The sequence below is a fragment of the Scardinius erythrophthalmus genome, assembly GCF_964197995.2.
Source record: "Scardinius erythrophthalmus genome assembly, chromosome: 8".
Classification (NCBI taxonomy): Eukaryota; Metazoa; Chordata; class Actinopteri; order Cypriniformes; family Leuciscidae; genus Scardinius; species Scardinius erythrophthalmus.
The window spans coordinates 30652252-30666689 of NC_138228.1; the positions used below are offsets into that span (position 1 = coordinate 30652252).

A 14438-nucleotide genomic window follows, 5' to 3' on the forward strand; every position below is an offset into this window, starting at 1 on the left:
GGACGCACAGACCTCTGCAGGCTAGACAATGGCACCCTGACTGCCATTAGGTATCGGGATGAAATCCTTAGATCCATTGTCAGACCCTATGCTGGTGCAGTGGGTCCTGGGTTCCTCCTGGTGCACAACAATGCCCGGCCTCATGTGGCGAGAGCATGCAGGCAGTTCCTGGAGGATGAAGGAATGATACCATTGAAGGGCCACCACGCTCACCTGACCTACATCCAATAGAACACCTCTGGGACATTGTGTTTCGGTCCATCTGACATCACCTGGTTGCACCTCAGACTGTCCAGGAGCTCAGTGATGCGCTGGTCCAGATCTGGGAGGAAATACCCCAGGACACCATCCGTCGTCTCATTAGGAGCATGCCCCGACGTTGTCAGGCATGCATACAAGCACGTGGGGGCCATACAAACTACTGAGTACCATTTTGAGTTGCTGCAATGAAATTTCAGCAAAATTGACAAGCCTGCTGCATCATTTTTTCACTTAGATTTCCGGGGTGTCTTTGAATTCAATCCTCTGTAGGTTGATCATTTTCATTTCCATCAAACGATGTGGCATCCTTTTGTTCATAACACATTACCCAGTCCATATTAGTATAGATATCCAGCATGATATTTTTCCACATTGAGATCTGATGTGTTTTCAAAGTGTTCCTTTAATTTTTTTGAGCAGTGTATATATATATATATATATATATATATATATATATATATATATATATATATATATTCCTCCAGAAGCAAACACAACATGTGAACATTTTTCTTATTTTGTTTAAATATCGTATTTTTTTCATTTAGTACCGCCCTTCGGAAGCTACAGAAGATACTTACATATCTCTCAGAAGACAAATGTGGCAAGCAGGACGAGGAAGAGGGCCGTGAGAGAACGGTGCGAGGCCGGTGGAGTGATTATTGATGAGCGACACCTGTGCGCCGCACCGGTCTCGTATCTCTGACGGAGGAGCTTTGGAAGCATAAAAGGAGGAGCGACGACATTGAAGGACGAGAGGACCAGGCCTGGACTTTTACGTTATGTTTCGTTTATGTGTGTGCGGCAGTCGTCCGTGAGGGGCTGCCACCTTTAATATATAAATAAACACAAAACAAAAGTTAAGTCTTTAAATGTATGCCGGTTCCCGCCTAGCTCCTTCTTCCCACAACAACTAACCTCGTTACAACAAATTAAGTACAATTTACCTTGATCTTCAAATAAAAAAATGTACAACCCTTAATGCAGCTTATTTGCTTCTGGAGCATCAGTGAATGTTTGAAACTTTTATAATACTTGCGTACGAGTCCCTCAGTGTGAAAAGATGGATCTCAAAATCATACAATCACTGCTGTAAAAGGTTAAAATATGCAAAAGATAAAAGCAGTATATATATATATATATATATATATATATATATATATATATATAGTACAGTTTAGATTCAAGATGAATGGCGTGCTCAATTCCTTTTGAGTTTGATTTGGGTGCTCTTCGGTCCAAGGTAGAACATCTAAGAGTGAAATGAAAAATGACATTTCCTAACTGGACAACTTTAAAATGCCAATTTGGCATTTTAAAGTTGTCCAGTTAGGACATGTCATTTTTGTAATAAAGACATTTTAATTAAGGAGTGCCTCGGCTATCAGAGAATTCTGTCTCTACACTGCCTCTTATATATATAGTACACTTTTTTTTTTTAATCAAATACCTTTGTTGTTTATTCTTCCATGTATTTTGAAACTTATATTTGCAACTGTGCCTGATGCCATTATTGGTGCATAAATAACATAGCAGCATTAAATGGAATAAAGAACAAAAGGTTCTGTGGCAGATATTTAATGTTTTGATTGAGGATCTAGGAGATCACACATACAAAGAAAAACAAGTACATATAAGGTTTCATATATAAAATACAGTCCAAACTTTAAGTTATTAAAATCCCTTGAATCAATAAGAATAATAAAGCCATTTAGATAAAGGATTTAAATGAACTTTCAGTAGTACATTAAATGTGTGAATGATCATAAAATCATAAACTGTATATTTATTACTGGATATGTGTCTGTGCCAGGGTGTAGTTGGAATTGATTTAATGATCTGAATCTGAAATGGTCAGCAGATCCCTCAGTTGTTTCCTTTCTGTTTAAAGGTGAAGTATGTAAGATTTTTTATGTTAAAACATTCTCCTAATCCAGTTTATGGTTCATTGACAACTATTAGTATGCCATATTCATGGGTTTATCTCCCCCAAAAATGTAAACATTGAGCCTCAAAACACTAAATCAAAACATTGAGAGCAGTCTGCTCAGATCCATCTTTCCATCTCAACCGATTGTGAGAGTGGAGTGTCTACAGTAGCAGGCGGAGCAAGAGGATGTTAAGCCAGTGTGGGACCATGACTTGCGCTTGACATGGAAAATGAAGTGCAAGCAAAAATGTGCTGCATTTAGACATTCAAAGATTAAAAAGGTCATGAACACGTCAAAACGAACGGAGTGCTGAGATATAAAGCGCAACAATGGACGCTTCAGTACCATACAGGATTATCATGCACCCGTTCAAAAACACAAATGCACCAGTTTATGTTTACTTTCATGTGTCCAATGCAGACCGCCACAAACAGTCGTGGTGCATCATGTCAAAAAATGCGCCTATTGCAGCTATGTTGGATGGGTTTACAGTCTACTCAATTGCTTACTTGACACATAGCAACACAGCTAAAAGTATTCCTAATTTGTACTTTTATTGAAAATAGCTAACTTTTACCTGTTGAGACATGCCTTCATGAGCACCCATAAGAGATGTATTTGTGATTTTTGAGTTGGGGGAGGCACGACACACGAAAGGTGCATTTCCATTAGGTGCCACTATAGTGTCGCAGAAACTACATACTTCACCTTTAAAATCTGTGAAACAAAAATGGCATGGAGGATGATGTTCATTGATTAATGCTGTAGTTGAGCTGTGTCTCTTCAGTATGGCTCTGCTTTTAAACTCCTGTACAGGCAGCAGGTGAAACACATGCCGAAAATCTGAAAGAACGTATGAGAGGAAAAGCATGATATTAATACAATTCCATATAATATCATACTGTACATACAGTTGTGGCAAAAAAAAAAAAAAAATCATATGGACAGAACTCGTCATTATGTGTCAAATTGATGATTTATGTCCCTTTATTTATGACCCCTGTCACTCCCTGTAGATTGACGGGTCATTAGGATCCTGTCACCCCTGATTGACATGGCAGGATGTGATCATGCATTTATGGAACTGTCCCAATACTCATACTTGCAATCTTTGCACTAGACCACTTGTCTACTTACATGTCGTATTTCTTGTGTTTTGCCAGTGTTCAAGCGGGTGTGAAGACTGCAAGTGTGCGTAGGGCTTTTGATTACCCGATGGGACACACTACATACATTTGTAAAGATTTAAGTACTGAATTATTTCTACTGGGCTTTATTTACACTTTTTGATTTTCAATGCTTTGCATTTTAAAATAAATCTCTAAATGTCTGTTTACAAGTTCCTATGTAACAAAAGATAGTTTATTAATTGCGGTGCTTCTAATAATTGATGAAAAGCAGTTGCAAACATTTTGCAAAATACACATACTCATCTCTGCACCAATGGTTTCACTAAAGCAAACTGTCCAATATTATCTTTAAATGAAGCTCTAACTTTATTTTATTCTTAAAATTCTTTAAAACAGTCTGATGCCCAACACTGTTTCTTCAGGAATGCATGCGAGTACCTTCCTCACATGGAAAAAAATAAGTCTTTGATGTACTGTAAGAGCAAACTGAGCATTCTGATTACAAGAACAACTATAGACAACTATTATTGTTTAGTACATTTTAAACATCTATATTTGAGAAGATATTTGCTAATTTTACAGTATACACTAGTCTAAACATATTTTAACATTCATCATATTACAGTGGAAACATTACTTTTCATATTTTATGTCATATTATATATATCATAACATGTTAGGACTGTCAACGTCAATGCCTTAACGCATGTGTTCAATTCAACATCCTAATGTGTTAAAATTATTTCTATTCTAACCCTTTAACACAGTTTCGCTTTCTTTTTGCGATCAGACCATTTTAGGCCGTTAAACTCCAGGAAAGTTTTCAGTTCAATGATTCAGTAAGCAAATGCATTTAAACAATCAGTCCAAAACAGCACTAACGTAAAGAAAGACAGGTTTATTACATCAGAGATGGCAGAGAGTAGTTTTCAGTGAATTATTCATTCCAGTGTCTGTTTAGCTTTAAAACACAAGCTCTAACATGTTCAGATATTGTGCGCAAAAGCCCTCACGCATCGTGCTGTGTGAAATACAGACTAAACGGAACGTCAAAACATCCCACCGCTGTATGGCCAGATGATATGCAAACTACTTTTCTCTGCTGGATAAAGCAAACCAGATTCTTTCAAGTATAATTTTGACAGATACGGACTGTAATCAAGGTAAAGATTGCAGTGGCGTACAGTGATCGCACATTGTATTTTTGCTCAGATACATTTTAGTACATTTATGTTGTTTTCACACACATTCAGGAAAATGTTTATCTGTCATGTGTAAGTTGCTGTATTTAGTAATGCTGAATGGATTTGTGAACTGTACTAGGCATATGCAGTCAGGTCAAGACAGTTTGAATGGTTTAGCTTTTTTTTGGCATCACCATGTGGTCCATACTGTGCACTGTAAATTATGAAAAGATTTGTTCTGTAATATTTTTCCGTGTGTGCTTTGGTGTGCATACATTTATGTATTATATGGATTCTTTACATCATTTGGTTATTAGGTGTCATTTTGGAGTCTCCAAGTGTCCTTTTTTGGAAAGACACCAACATTTCCCTTAGAAAAAAGCTTGCAGAAAAAACTGAATTGTGAGAATCATCATTCAATCTGATAGTTTACGTTGCTGGATATAGCAAATGGTGACAAAATTAATTTGTTAAACAAGATAAATTATGTATGCTTAATTTCACGCTAAGTATGTGATTAATCGCAAAAAATTTGAAGCTATTGACAGCCCTAGATCATATATTATAGAGCATAAAATTTACATCCTTGTTTTTTTAGACATTTAAATTGTAATGAAAAGTTAATATTTCATTTCAATAAAAGCATATTTCTGTCTATATATTTCAGATTTCAACCTGTTTTATTTGATTTCACACATTTGAGTCTGGCAATATAGTTTAAGGAAAGCCCAACTAATAAAAAGAGCACATATTTATGTAAAAATAATACATTAACTAATTTAAGAAAGAACAAGTTACTTAATCTTCAGAAATGAAATCCTCCGCTGGATCAAGCAGTGTCAGATCGCATTCTTTTTCTGAGGTAAATTTCCTCAAAGCTTATTGTTCTGTATGTTTGCATGGCTCACACTGATAATTACTGTATGAATAGCCCACACTACTCGTGGGTATAAGCAGTTTCCACTGTTATCAGGAATAAACTGATTGCGCACTGTAAAATGTGTGTAAAATGTGCCTTTGCTGACTCCAGAGGGTTCATAAATTTTCCTTTGTTACATAGTAACTTCTGAACGGACATTTCAAAGTTTCATTTAAAGTGCACGTATTGAAATACGTGTGACGTATTGAAATATGTCATGCAAGTAGAAAAGTGGTCAAGTGCAAGTGTGATTATTGGGACAGGCACAGAAATTCACATCTGACAAATACATGTTTGACACATCCTGCCATGTCAATCAGGGGTGACAAGACTTTAAAAGTGGTCATTAAAATAAGTTTGTATTACACATTCGATTTTAGTATTTAAACAAGTACATGATACAATTTTAAGGGTGGCTAAAATGCAAGTGTTCAGCTACAGTACATGTGTCCTCTACACTTTGCAGTGCTTCAGCTGACCTGCACACAGGCTATGCCCACTCCCACTGCACCAATGATCTGCAAGTGATTCAGAATGAAGTTCCCCAACTTTGAGATGCAGCCACCCTGAAAAAAAAAATTAGAGTCAAAAACAAAAAGTACTATTTTTGTACACTATGACTCCGCAGTGTCACCAGATAACACGTCAGCAGCGTCTTATGTCAGCAGCGTCACTGCGGAGTCGTGAACGCGAATTGACAACAGACCCGGAAGAGAATACAATGCTGAATAAAATTGTAGTTTTTGTTATTTTTGGACCAAAATTCTTCAAAAAATTCTAACTAACCCACTGATGTCACATGGACTACTTTGATGATGTCTTTATTACCTTTCTGGACATGGACAGTATACCGTACATACATTTTCACTGGAGGGACAGAAAGCTCTCGGACTAAATCTAAAATATCTTAAACTGTGTTCCGAAGATGAACGGAGGTCTTACGGGTTTGAAACAACATGAGGGTGAGTCATTAATGACATAATTTTCATTTTTGGGTGAACTAACCCTTTAAGGAGGTGGGATAGTGCAGTAGTTCCCAAACTGGGGTACGCATACCCCTGGGGGTACGTGAGGTGATGGGGTATGCAAACAAAATGCTGAGTTTTTCCATTCATTTAATTCTACCCCACCTTAAAATAACATTAAAACAGAGAATGTATTTCTAACAGGCAAAATGCCTGTTAGGGGCAGATGCAGATTCTAATACTGCTGGATAAGGAGGTAGAGAGGGAAATGTTTCTCTTCCTCTCTCGTTGCCCTGTTTTGTTATAGAATCCTTGTTCTCCTGTTCTTGCTTAACCATTTCCATTAGGGCTTGATTTTCATGCTTTGTCTGTTTGTTCACATTTCTTGCTTCACTTTCCCAATTCATATCTAGCCATAATACAATAGCTTTATCGAATCAACCGCAGTGGAGTTCCAGACTCCTAGAATTGCAAGTGCCCCTGTGTTCCAAATGCAAACTTTCTTACAGAAAATCCCCAAGCCAGCTCTCAGATTCTTTGAGTGTGTTTTATATGTGTAGTCAACTCACTGGGAAAGCATAAAGACCCTGCCGACTACGCAAATTTTGTGGTAGATAAAAAATTGAGTGAATGTTTCTTCTTCAAGGGCCTCATTTATAAAATGTTGCATAGAAACCATCCTACCTTTGATCTTACAATCATTTCTCAAATGTGTGTACGTATGATTCAGAGAACGAACTCTTACATAAGTGAAATTTATAAATTGCAAATAATCTTGAATTTGTGCACAGCTGAATGGTTTCCGACCTCCGCTTTGTAAAAGAGTCGACATTCAAATAATTAAATTGAGAATGGCAAGCGGCAAGAATTGCTTACATTTCCAAATACCTGCAGCATTCCGACTCTCTGCAACAATGAAAAGTGCGTAAGTCTGCTCAGACCCTGACGTGGCGCAAAGCACTTTTCCACATCAAAGACATTTTTATAAATATGAACATTGGCATGGATTTTAGCAAACACGCACTCTAAGATCAAATCTGGTTTTAGAGATGAGGCCCCCAGTTCCTTTCCTTATGACCGTGGAGAGATAACTGTCTAACACTGTGGCCTAGATCCTCAGTTCCACAAGCATTCAAGCATTATTTATACTCCTATTGATTTGGATGGTTATTTTTTGTCAGCATAATATATTTGTAATATTTATAAACTCAACTTGGTCCATTTTGCTAAACAGATGATTAATTCATACAAAATCTTGCAAACACATTCTTCTAACCCTCATTCTAGCTACATTCTATAATCTCACTGGTTTCTCAGCTCTTCCTCAGCTCCTCAAATCATCTACGTTAGTCTAATAAAACTATTTAGGAAATATTTTATATTTTTACCAGATTGATATATGAGTGGTACACATACTGTATGAACACAGAAAGTCTCTGAGTGGAATCTTTATTGGGAAAGTTAATTCTGCAATTGTATAAATAAACGTGTGAAATGGTATATATTATCCAAAAGAACCATAAGAAAACATTTCAGCTCTTGTTCAGTGCAAGAATGTCCTTTGCAGTGCACTAACCTCAACTTTATAGATGTTTGAGGGGTGGTCTCTTAGACCACAGTGCTGTATGACTGGGCTCTTACAGCAACTGTCAGGGACCATCCGTTTCTCAGCATCACCAGTGCGGATCCAAACACTCTCCGCCCAATCAGAGGAGTTGTTACTGCCACAGCACTTGAACTGACAAGAGGGAGAAGCAATCATTAGCCCAAAACTACTCAAGTAAATAACAAATGCATTTTAGCAAACAGATAGTTGTCTCACCTCCTGCTGTAGTTTGTCCACAGCCTTTGTCACATGCTCCTGCTCAGGCTGATGGTATTTCTGAACCATAGTCTCTCTCAGGTTCTCCTTTAGTTCCTCATTCAGCTACAACATTCACAAAGTGTAACATTGAAAGACACAAATGCATAGCAAACAATGAGTGAAAGAAAGAACAAGTAACTGACCTGCTGGTAATAAATGTAGGCCAAAACTCCAGCAAGGATTTCCAACAGGAACACACACAGCAATAGGACAAAATACTGACAATAGAAGAAGAGAGACAAGGGGTATTAGAGATTTGGTTTCAAGTACAATTCTTGTGAGATGGCAATTTATATAATGATATCCAGAACAAATGATAAATGCCTTTAAACTCTTTCTCCGGCATTGACAGAATTTTCTAGCAATCCATGTTTTCACTGTTATACGGTAGGGGAAGCTATTACACATCTTCTGAAATAGTACAGAATCTCCAGATCTAAAATAAGCATAGAAGAACAAGCGATACAAGCATTGTCGCATATGTACGCTAACACGATCATTAAACACTAAACAGCATATAAATCAAAACTGCTTAACATTACGTTACTGAATGAAATGTCAAGGAATGTGCAAGCTTTGGGAGTGTTGATGGACTCAATCAACTCCATCTATGTTTTGATCATTGTTCTGAATCAGAAATAGTCTTTGACAAAAATGCAATTTTCTTCTTCTTCTTTGACCCACCCTCCAACACTGTAGCTGGTTTGTGTTGTGTACATGTCGAGAAGATGCTGTTTTCTAAGCTGCAAAAGAAAATTATCTTCATAACACTTCCAAAGGATGAGAATGTGAAGAGTCAGTGGTTGAAATTACCACACCGTTTGTCAACTGCTTCTGAAATCTTGGCGAGATCAACGCAGAATTTTTTAAAAAAAATTATCCATTAAAGATCGGACAGTATCCACTTTATTTGGACCAACTTGCTCCTCTGAATCACATCCTGAAAGTATGATTAACTACTGTATTGATGAATACACTTTCTAATCTACCTGGTGTTAAAAATATGTAGTTTTGTGTTTTATATGTGTTGTCTATACATATATTTTCGATTCCCAGCCCTATTAAAGACTCATCTCTTCAAACTGGCATACTCATAATAACACACTATCACATTTCAATAATTCAAGTGGGGGACAAAATGTTTATGGTGGTTGCAGGACTTGATTCACTGGGATTTCTTTTATGATCTCTATTAACTTTTTGAAACATCAAAGCGATATCAACCTGTAGCCCAAGACTGGTTGCCCACTTTAAAGATAAGCAGGGTTGAGCTTGTCCAGTGCCTGGATGGGAGACGTCCTAGGTCAGGAGTGAATCTCTGCTAAAATATCAACTAAAATATACATATTGCTAAAAAACTTGTTGTTGAACAATAAATGTGCCATATGTAGAATTTAAAACCTACAAGTGTATTTTTATGATAGCAGTAACTTTAAGGTAACTATTGTAATGGAGTAATCAAATGTAGGATAATTAGTCTGTGCCTTACTTTCTTAAAGAGATACAAGATCGATTGCTCCTGTCTGCCTCGTTCGCTGCTGCTTCTGTTGCGCTGGTTTGCGTCTGTAAGCTTCATATATCTTTCTGTTTTTAATCATTATTTAATATCATTCCTTGTTGTTTATACTGCTAAATATAGCTTACTCAACGTCACACATTAACCCGACATCGCTAGCTTCAATCTAAATTATTATTGCAAGCACAACACAAATTCGCTAGCCTGTTAGCGTGCCATCCGTGTGCTCTTTATTTATTTTTAGGCACTTAAAATAACTTTAAAACAGAGCATCGCGCCTTTTACATGTTCATCAAACAACTTAGGTGTGTAGGATCAGTCAACAAACATGGTGAGTCATGTCATCTTCTCTTATTGTCACTTGCACTTCATGTAACATGTATAGCATAGCCTTCTCTGCCAGCACAGGATTTACATGTGATAAATGCAGGGAGATAGTCAGGCTGGCGGAGAAGATTTCAGAACTAGAGACACGCAAGGGCTTAGACACTGCTTAGTGAACTCTGTACATTGTTCGGTTCCAGCTGAAGTAGAGCCCGTCCAGCAGGGCAACTGGGTGACGGTGAGGCGATGTAGTCGCGGGACAAAACACTCTTCCGTTCCGATTACCATAACAAATAGATTCTCCCCACTCAGCGAAACACCCACTGTGAATCCTGTTGAATGTGCCCTAGTTATTGGCAATTCTATTACACGGAACGTGAAAATAGAGACACCAGCCACCATAGTCAAATGTTTGCCGGGAGCCAGAGCGCCTGACTTCAAAGCAAATTTAAAAGTACTGGCTAATGCTAATCGTAAATTCTCTAAGATTATTTTTCAAGTCGGCACTAATGATGTTCGACTCCGCCAAACGGAGATCACCAAAATTAACGTTAAAGAGTTGTGTGACCTCGCAAATCTCAGGCACTGTAATTTGCTCTGGCCCCCTTCCTGTTCGCAGGAGTGATGAGATACTTAGTAGATTGTCCTCCCTCAATGGCTGGCTGTCTAAGTGGTGTCTGGAAAATAATATAGAATTCATAGACAATTGGAAAAGTTTTTGTGGCAGACCTGACCAGTTGAAAAGAGATGGTATTTATCCCTCCTGGGATGGTGCTGCTCTTCTCTCTAGTAATATGGCACATAGTCTTAGAGCTCAATTGGGGCTCCAGGAAGCAGACAGACTGGCTAAACCGACCGTCTGCTAGCTGTCTCACGTCACCAGGGTCAAATAAATCCCATCACATAGAAACTCTTTCACCTAGATATCATCATATAGAGACTGTGTCTGTTCCCTGAATTAGGACATACAAAAAACTTCCAAACCCATTTAAGGGTAAAAATTTAATTGATGTTCAACAAATAAAAAACAGATACAATACAAATGAGCAAATGATAAAGCTTGGGTTGCTGAATATTCGATCCCTTACTTCAAAAGCACTTATTGTTAATTATATGATTACAGACTATAACCTAGATGCGCTGTGTTTGACAGAAACCTGGCTAAAACCAAATGATTACATGACTTTAAATGAGTCCACCCCCCCAAGATTACGGTTATACACATGAACCTCATCTGAAAGGCAAAGGGGAAGGTGTTGCTGTGATTTATAGTAATATTTTCAAAATTAATAAGAAGTCTTGTTTCAAATATAATTCTTTTGAAGTGTTGGTGTTTAATGTAACAATATATAGTGTAAATGATAAACCACGTTTGAGATTTGTACTGGCTACTGTATACAGGCCATCATACAGACTTTATCAAAGAATTTGCTGACTCTATCAGAGTTAGTACTGGCTGCAGATAAAGTTCTAATTGTTGGTGATTTTAATATACATGTTAAAAACGAAAAAGATGCATTGGGATTGGCATTTAAAGATTCTTAACTCTATTGGAGTTAGGCAACACGTGGCAGGACCTACTCATTGTCGTAATCATACTCTAGATCTAATATCACACAGAATCAATGTTGATGCCATTGAAATTCTGCAGAAGAGCGATGACATCTCAGATCATTATCTAGTCTCGTGTAAACTTAATTTAGCCAAGGCTGCAAAGCCGACTCCGTGTTACAAATATGTTAGACCTATCACTTCTGCCACTAAAGATTGCTTTATTAATAATCTTCCTGATTAGTTTCATCATCTCAGCATCCCAGATAGCTTAGAAGAACTTGATATTGCGACAGAAACTTTAACTCTCTCTTTTCCAGCACCTTAGACACAGTTGCTCCGTTGCGCTTAAAGAAGATTAAAGAAAATAGTCCAACACCATGGTACAACAAGCACACTCAGGCCCTTAAGAGAGCAGCCAGAAAAAATGGAGCGCAACTGGAAGAAAACAAAACTAGAGGTATTTCGCATTTCATGGAAAGAGAGCTCGATTGCATACAGAGAGGCCTTAAAATTGGTTAGATCTGCTTATTTTTCAACCCTATTAGAAAAAAAAAAAAACCTAGGTATTTATTTGAAACAGTGGCTAAACTAACGAAAAATAAAGCTTCAAGCCCAGAAGTTTCCAAGCAGCACAACACTAATGACTCTGTGAACTTCTTCACTTATAAGACTGATAATATCAGGGAGAAAATTATAACTATGCAACCGTCTACTACAGTATCGCATCAGAGAGTGCATTATAGTATCCCTAAGGAAAAATTCAATTAATTCATTACTATAGGAGAGGAAGAATTTTCTAAAATTGTTAATTCATCTAAATCGACAACATGTATGTTAGACCCTATACCGACTAAGCTACTGAAAAAGATGCTTCCAGAGGTCATAGATCCTTTTTTTTAATATCATTAATTCATCTTTGTCATTAGGATACGTACCAAAAACTTTTAAGCTGGCTATGATTAAACCGCTTATTAAAATTAAAATATAAATGATATGCAGCTCTATATTAGTTCATACCCTGACGAAACTTACCAATTCACAAAATTAACGGAATGCATAGCTGATATAAAAAACTGGATGACTAGCAACTTCCTACTACTTAATTCTGAAAAAACAGAGATTCTAATTATTGGACAAAAAAACTTCCTCACGTAATAATCTAGAATACTGTCTAACACTTGATGGCTGCTCTGTCAAGTCTTCATCGTCGATTAGGAACCTGGGTGTGCTCTTTGATACCAATCTTTCATTTGAAAGTCACTTGTCTAGCATCTGTAAAACCGCATTTTTTCATTTTAAAATATATCTAAATTACCTCAAATGCATTCATGACATCAAGGCTAGATTATTGTAATGCTATTATGGGTGGTTGCACTGCACGCTTAATAAACAAACTACAGCTGGTCCAAAATGCAGCAGCTAGAGTTCTTATCAGAACCAGGAAGTATGACCATATTAGCCTGGTTCTGCATTGGCTCCCCATTAAACATCGTATAAAATATTGCTGATCACTTACAAAGCACTAAATGGTTTAGCTCCCCAGTACTTGAGCGAGCTCTTAACGCATTATAGTCCTTCACGTCTATTGCGATCTCAAAATTCCGGCCAGTTGACAATACCTAGAATATCAAAATCGACTGCTGGTGGTTGATCCTTTTCCTATTTAGCACCAAAACTTTGGCACAATCTTCCTAACATTGCTTGGGAAGCAGACACACTCTGTCAGTTCAAATCTAGACTAAAAACACATCTCTTTGGCCTAGTATACACATAACACATTATAGACTTCTATAATTCACAAGTTCACACTTACATCAAATGGGGGGGTCAGGTGTGTTCGCTTAGGGTTGGAGCTAAACTTGCAGAACAGCGGCCCTCCAGGACCGGGTTTGCCCATGCATGCTCTAAACTGATCTGATGTGCAGTCATGCATTACTATTTATGTCAAGGAACATGCAGTATAAGAAAATGGAAACACAACCCTCAACAGTTCTCTAGAGCAAGTAAACATTTATACATATTTCTCACCACTCTCAGAAGGCGTCGTTGCTCCTTGAAGGTGGCACAGCAGCCTAAAACCCCAGTTACCATGACGATCACCCCGGCCATGATGAGTATATAGGCAGAGACAGCATAAATCTTTGAGGACAGCAGACTGATGTAATCGCTCTTCTCAACTATCGTCCAGATGCCCACAGCCATCACTGCACCTCCTGCCAGCTGGAAAAACATTTAAAGGAACATTCAAGATTCACTGTTGCTTGGAGATGCACAACAGTTCTGGTGTGGCTTTGTTTGAAACTATTTTTACGAAATAGAGAAAAAACAGAGTATTGTGGCTAAAATGTTAAGTCACTTTATATCAACTTGTTTATTGGACTTTTGTACAAGATCACTATCACACATTTGCAATTTACTCATGTGATATTGCCTAACTACATAAGCTTGCTGCGATAATCGGTGTTAGTCGTAACACCGGTTATATCACTTGACCACTGCGTCATTTTTTATAGAATTAAAAATCATTTAGTTCAGTTAAAGAACAGATGCTACAGTTAAAAACTGAACACGTCTGCTCAATTTTGTGAGCTGAACAAGAGTTGCAGCACAGACCAGCAGGAGGAGTCAGATTTCACTTCGCCTCACTCTTGACTGACAAGATGATGGCAGAAGATTTGGCTTCAAAGCAAAATGTAAAAGTGCCTATTTAAATGAGTTTGTCATTGTACAGTTTTGTTGTTGTGTTTTTCATTAAGAATAATAATTAACCCACCATTCAAGCAATTGGCG

The 14438-nt window shown here is 37.5% G+C and overlaps 1 protein-coding gene across 4 annotated transcripts in view; it reads right to left on the reverse strand.

Moving 5' to 3' along the window:
• Window positions 1–1825: 1825 nt before the first annotated feature.
• Window positions 1826–14438, reverse strand: part of cd151l (CD151 antigen, like) — a 39048-nt gene continuing 26435 nt past the window's right edge. For 2 of the 4 annotated variants that reach the window (XR_014030637.1, XR_014030638.1), the window contains exons 3-9: window positions 13677–13868; window positions 8398–8472; window positions 8213–8317; window positions 7967–8128; window positions 5905–5991; window positions 2901–3035; window positions 1826–2142 (exon numbers count right to left, since the gene is read on the reverse strand). Coding sequence is in view for 2 of the 4 variants with exons in the window: in XM_081372461.1 (XP_081228587.1) it covers window positions 2976–3035; window positions 5905–5991; window positions 7967–8128; window positions 8213–8317; window positions 8398–8472; window positions 13677–13868 (681 nt within the window). In the remaining 2 variants the exon portion in view is untranslated. Of the gene's footprint in view, window positions 3036–5904; window positions 5992–7966; window positions 8129–8212; window positions 8318–8397; window positions 8473–13676; window positions 13869–14438 lie in introns of all 4 variants that reach the window. The other 2 variants (XM_081372461.1, XM_081372460.1) reach the window with 1 other exon arrangement.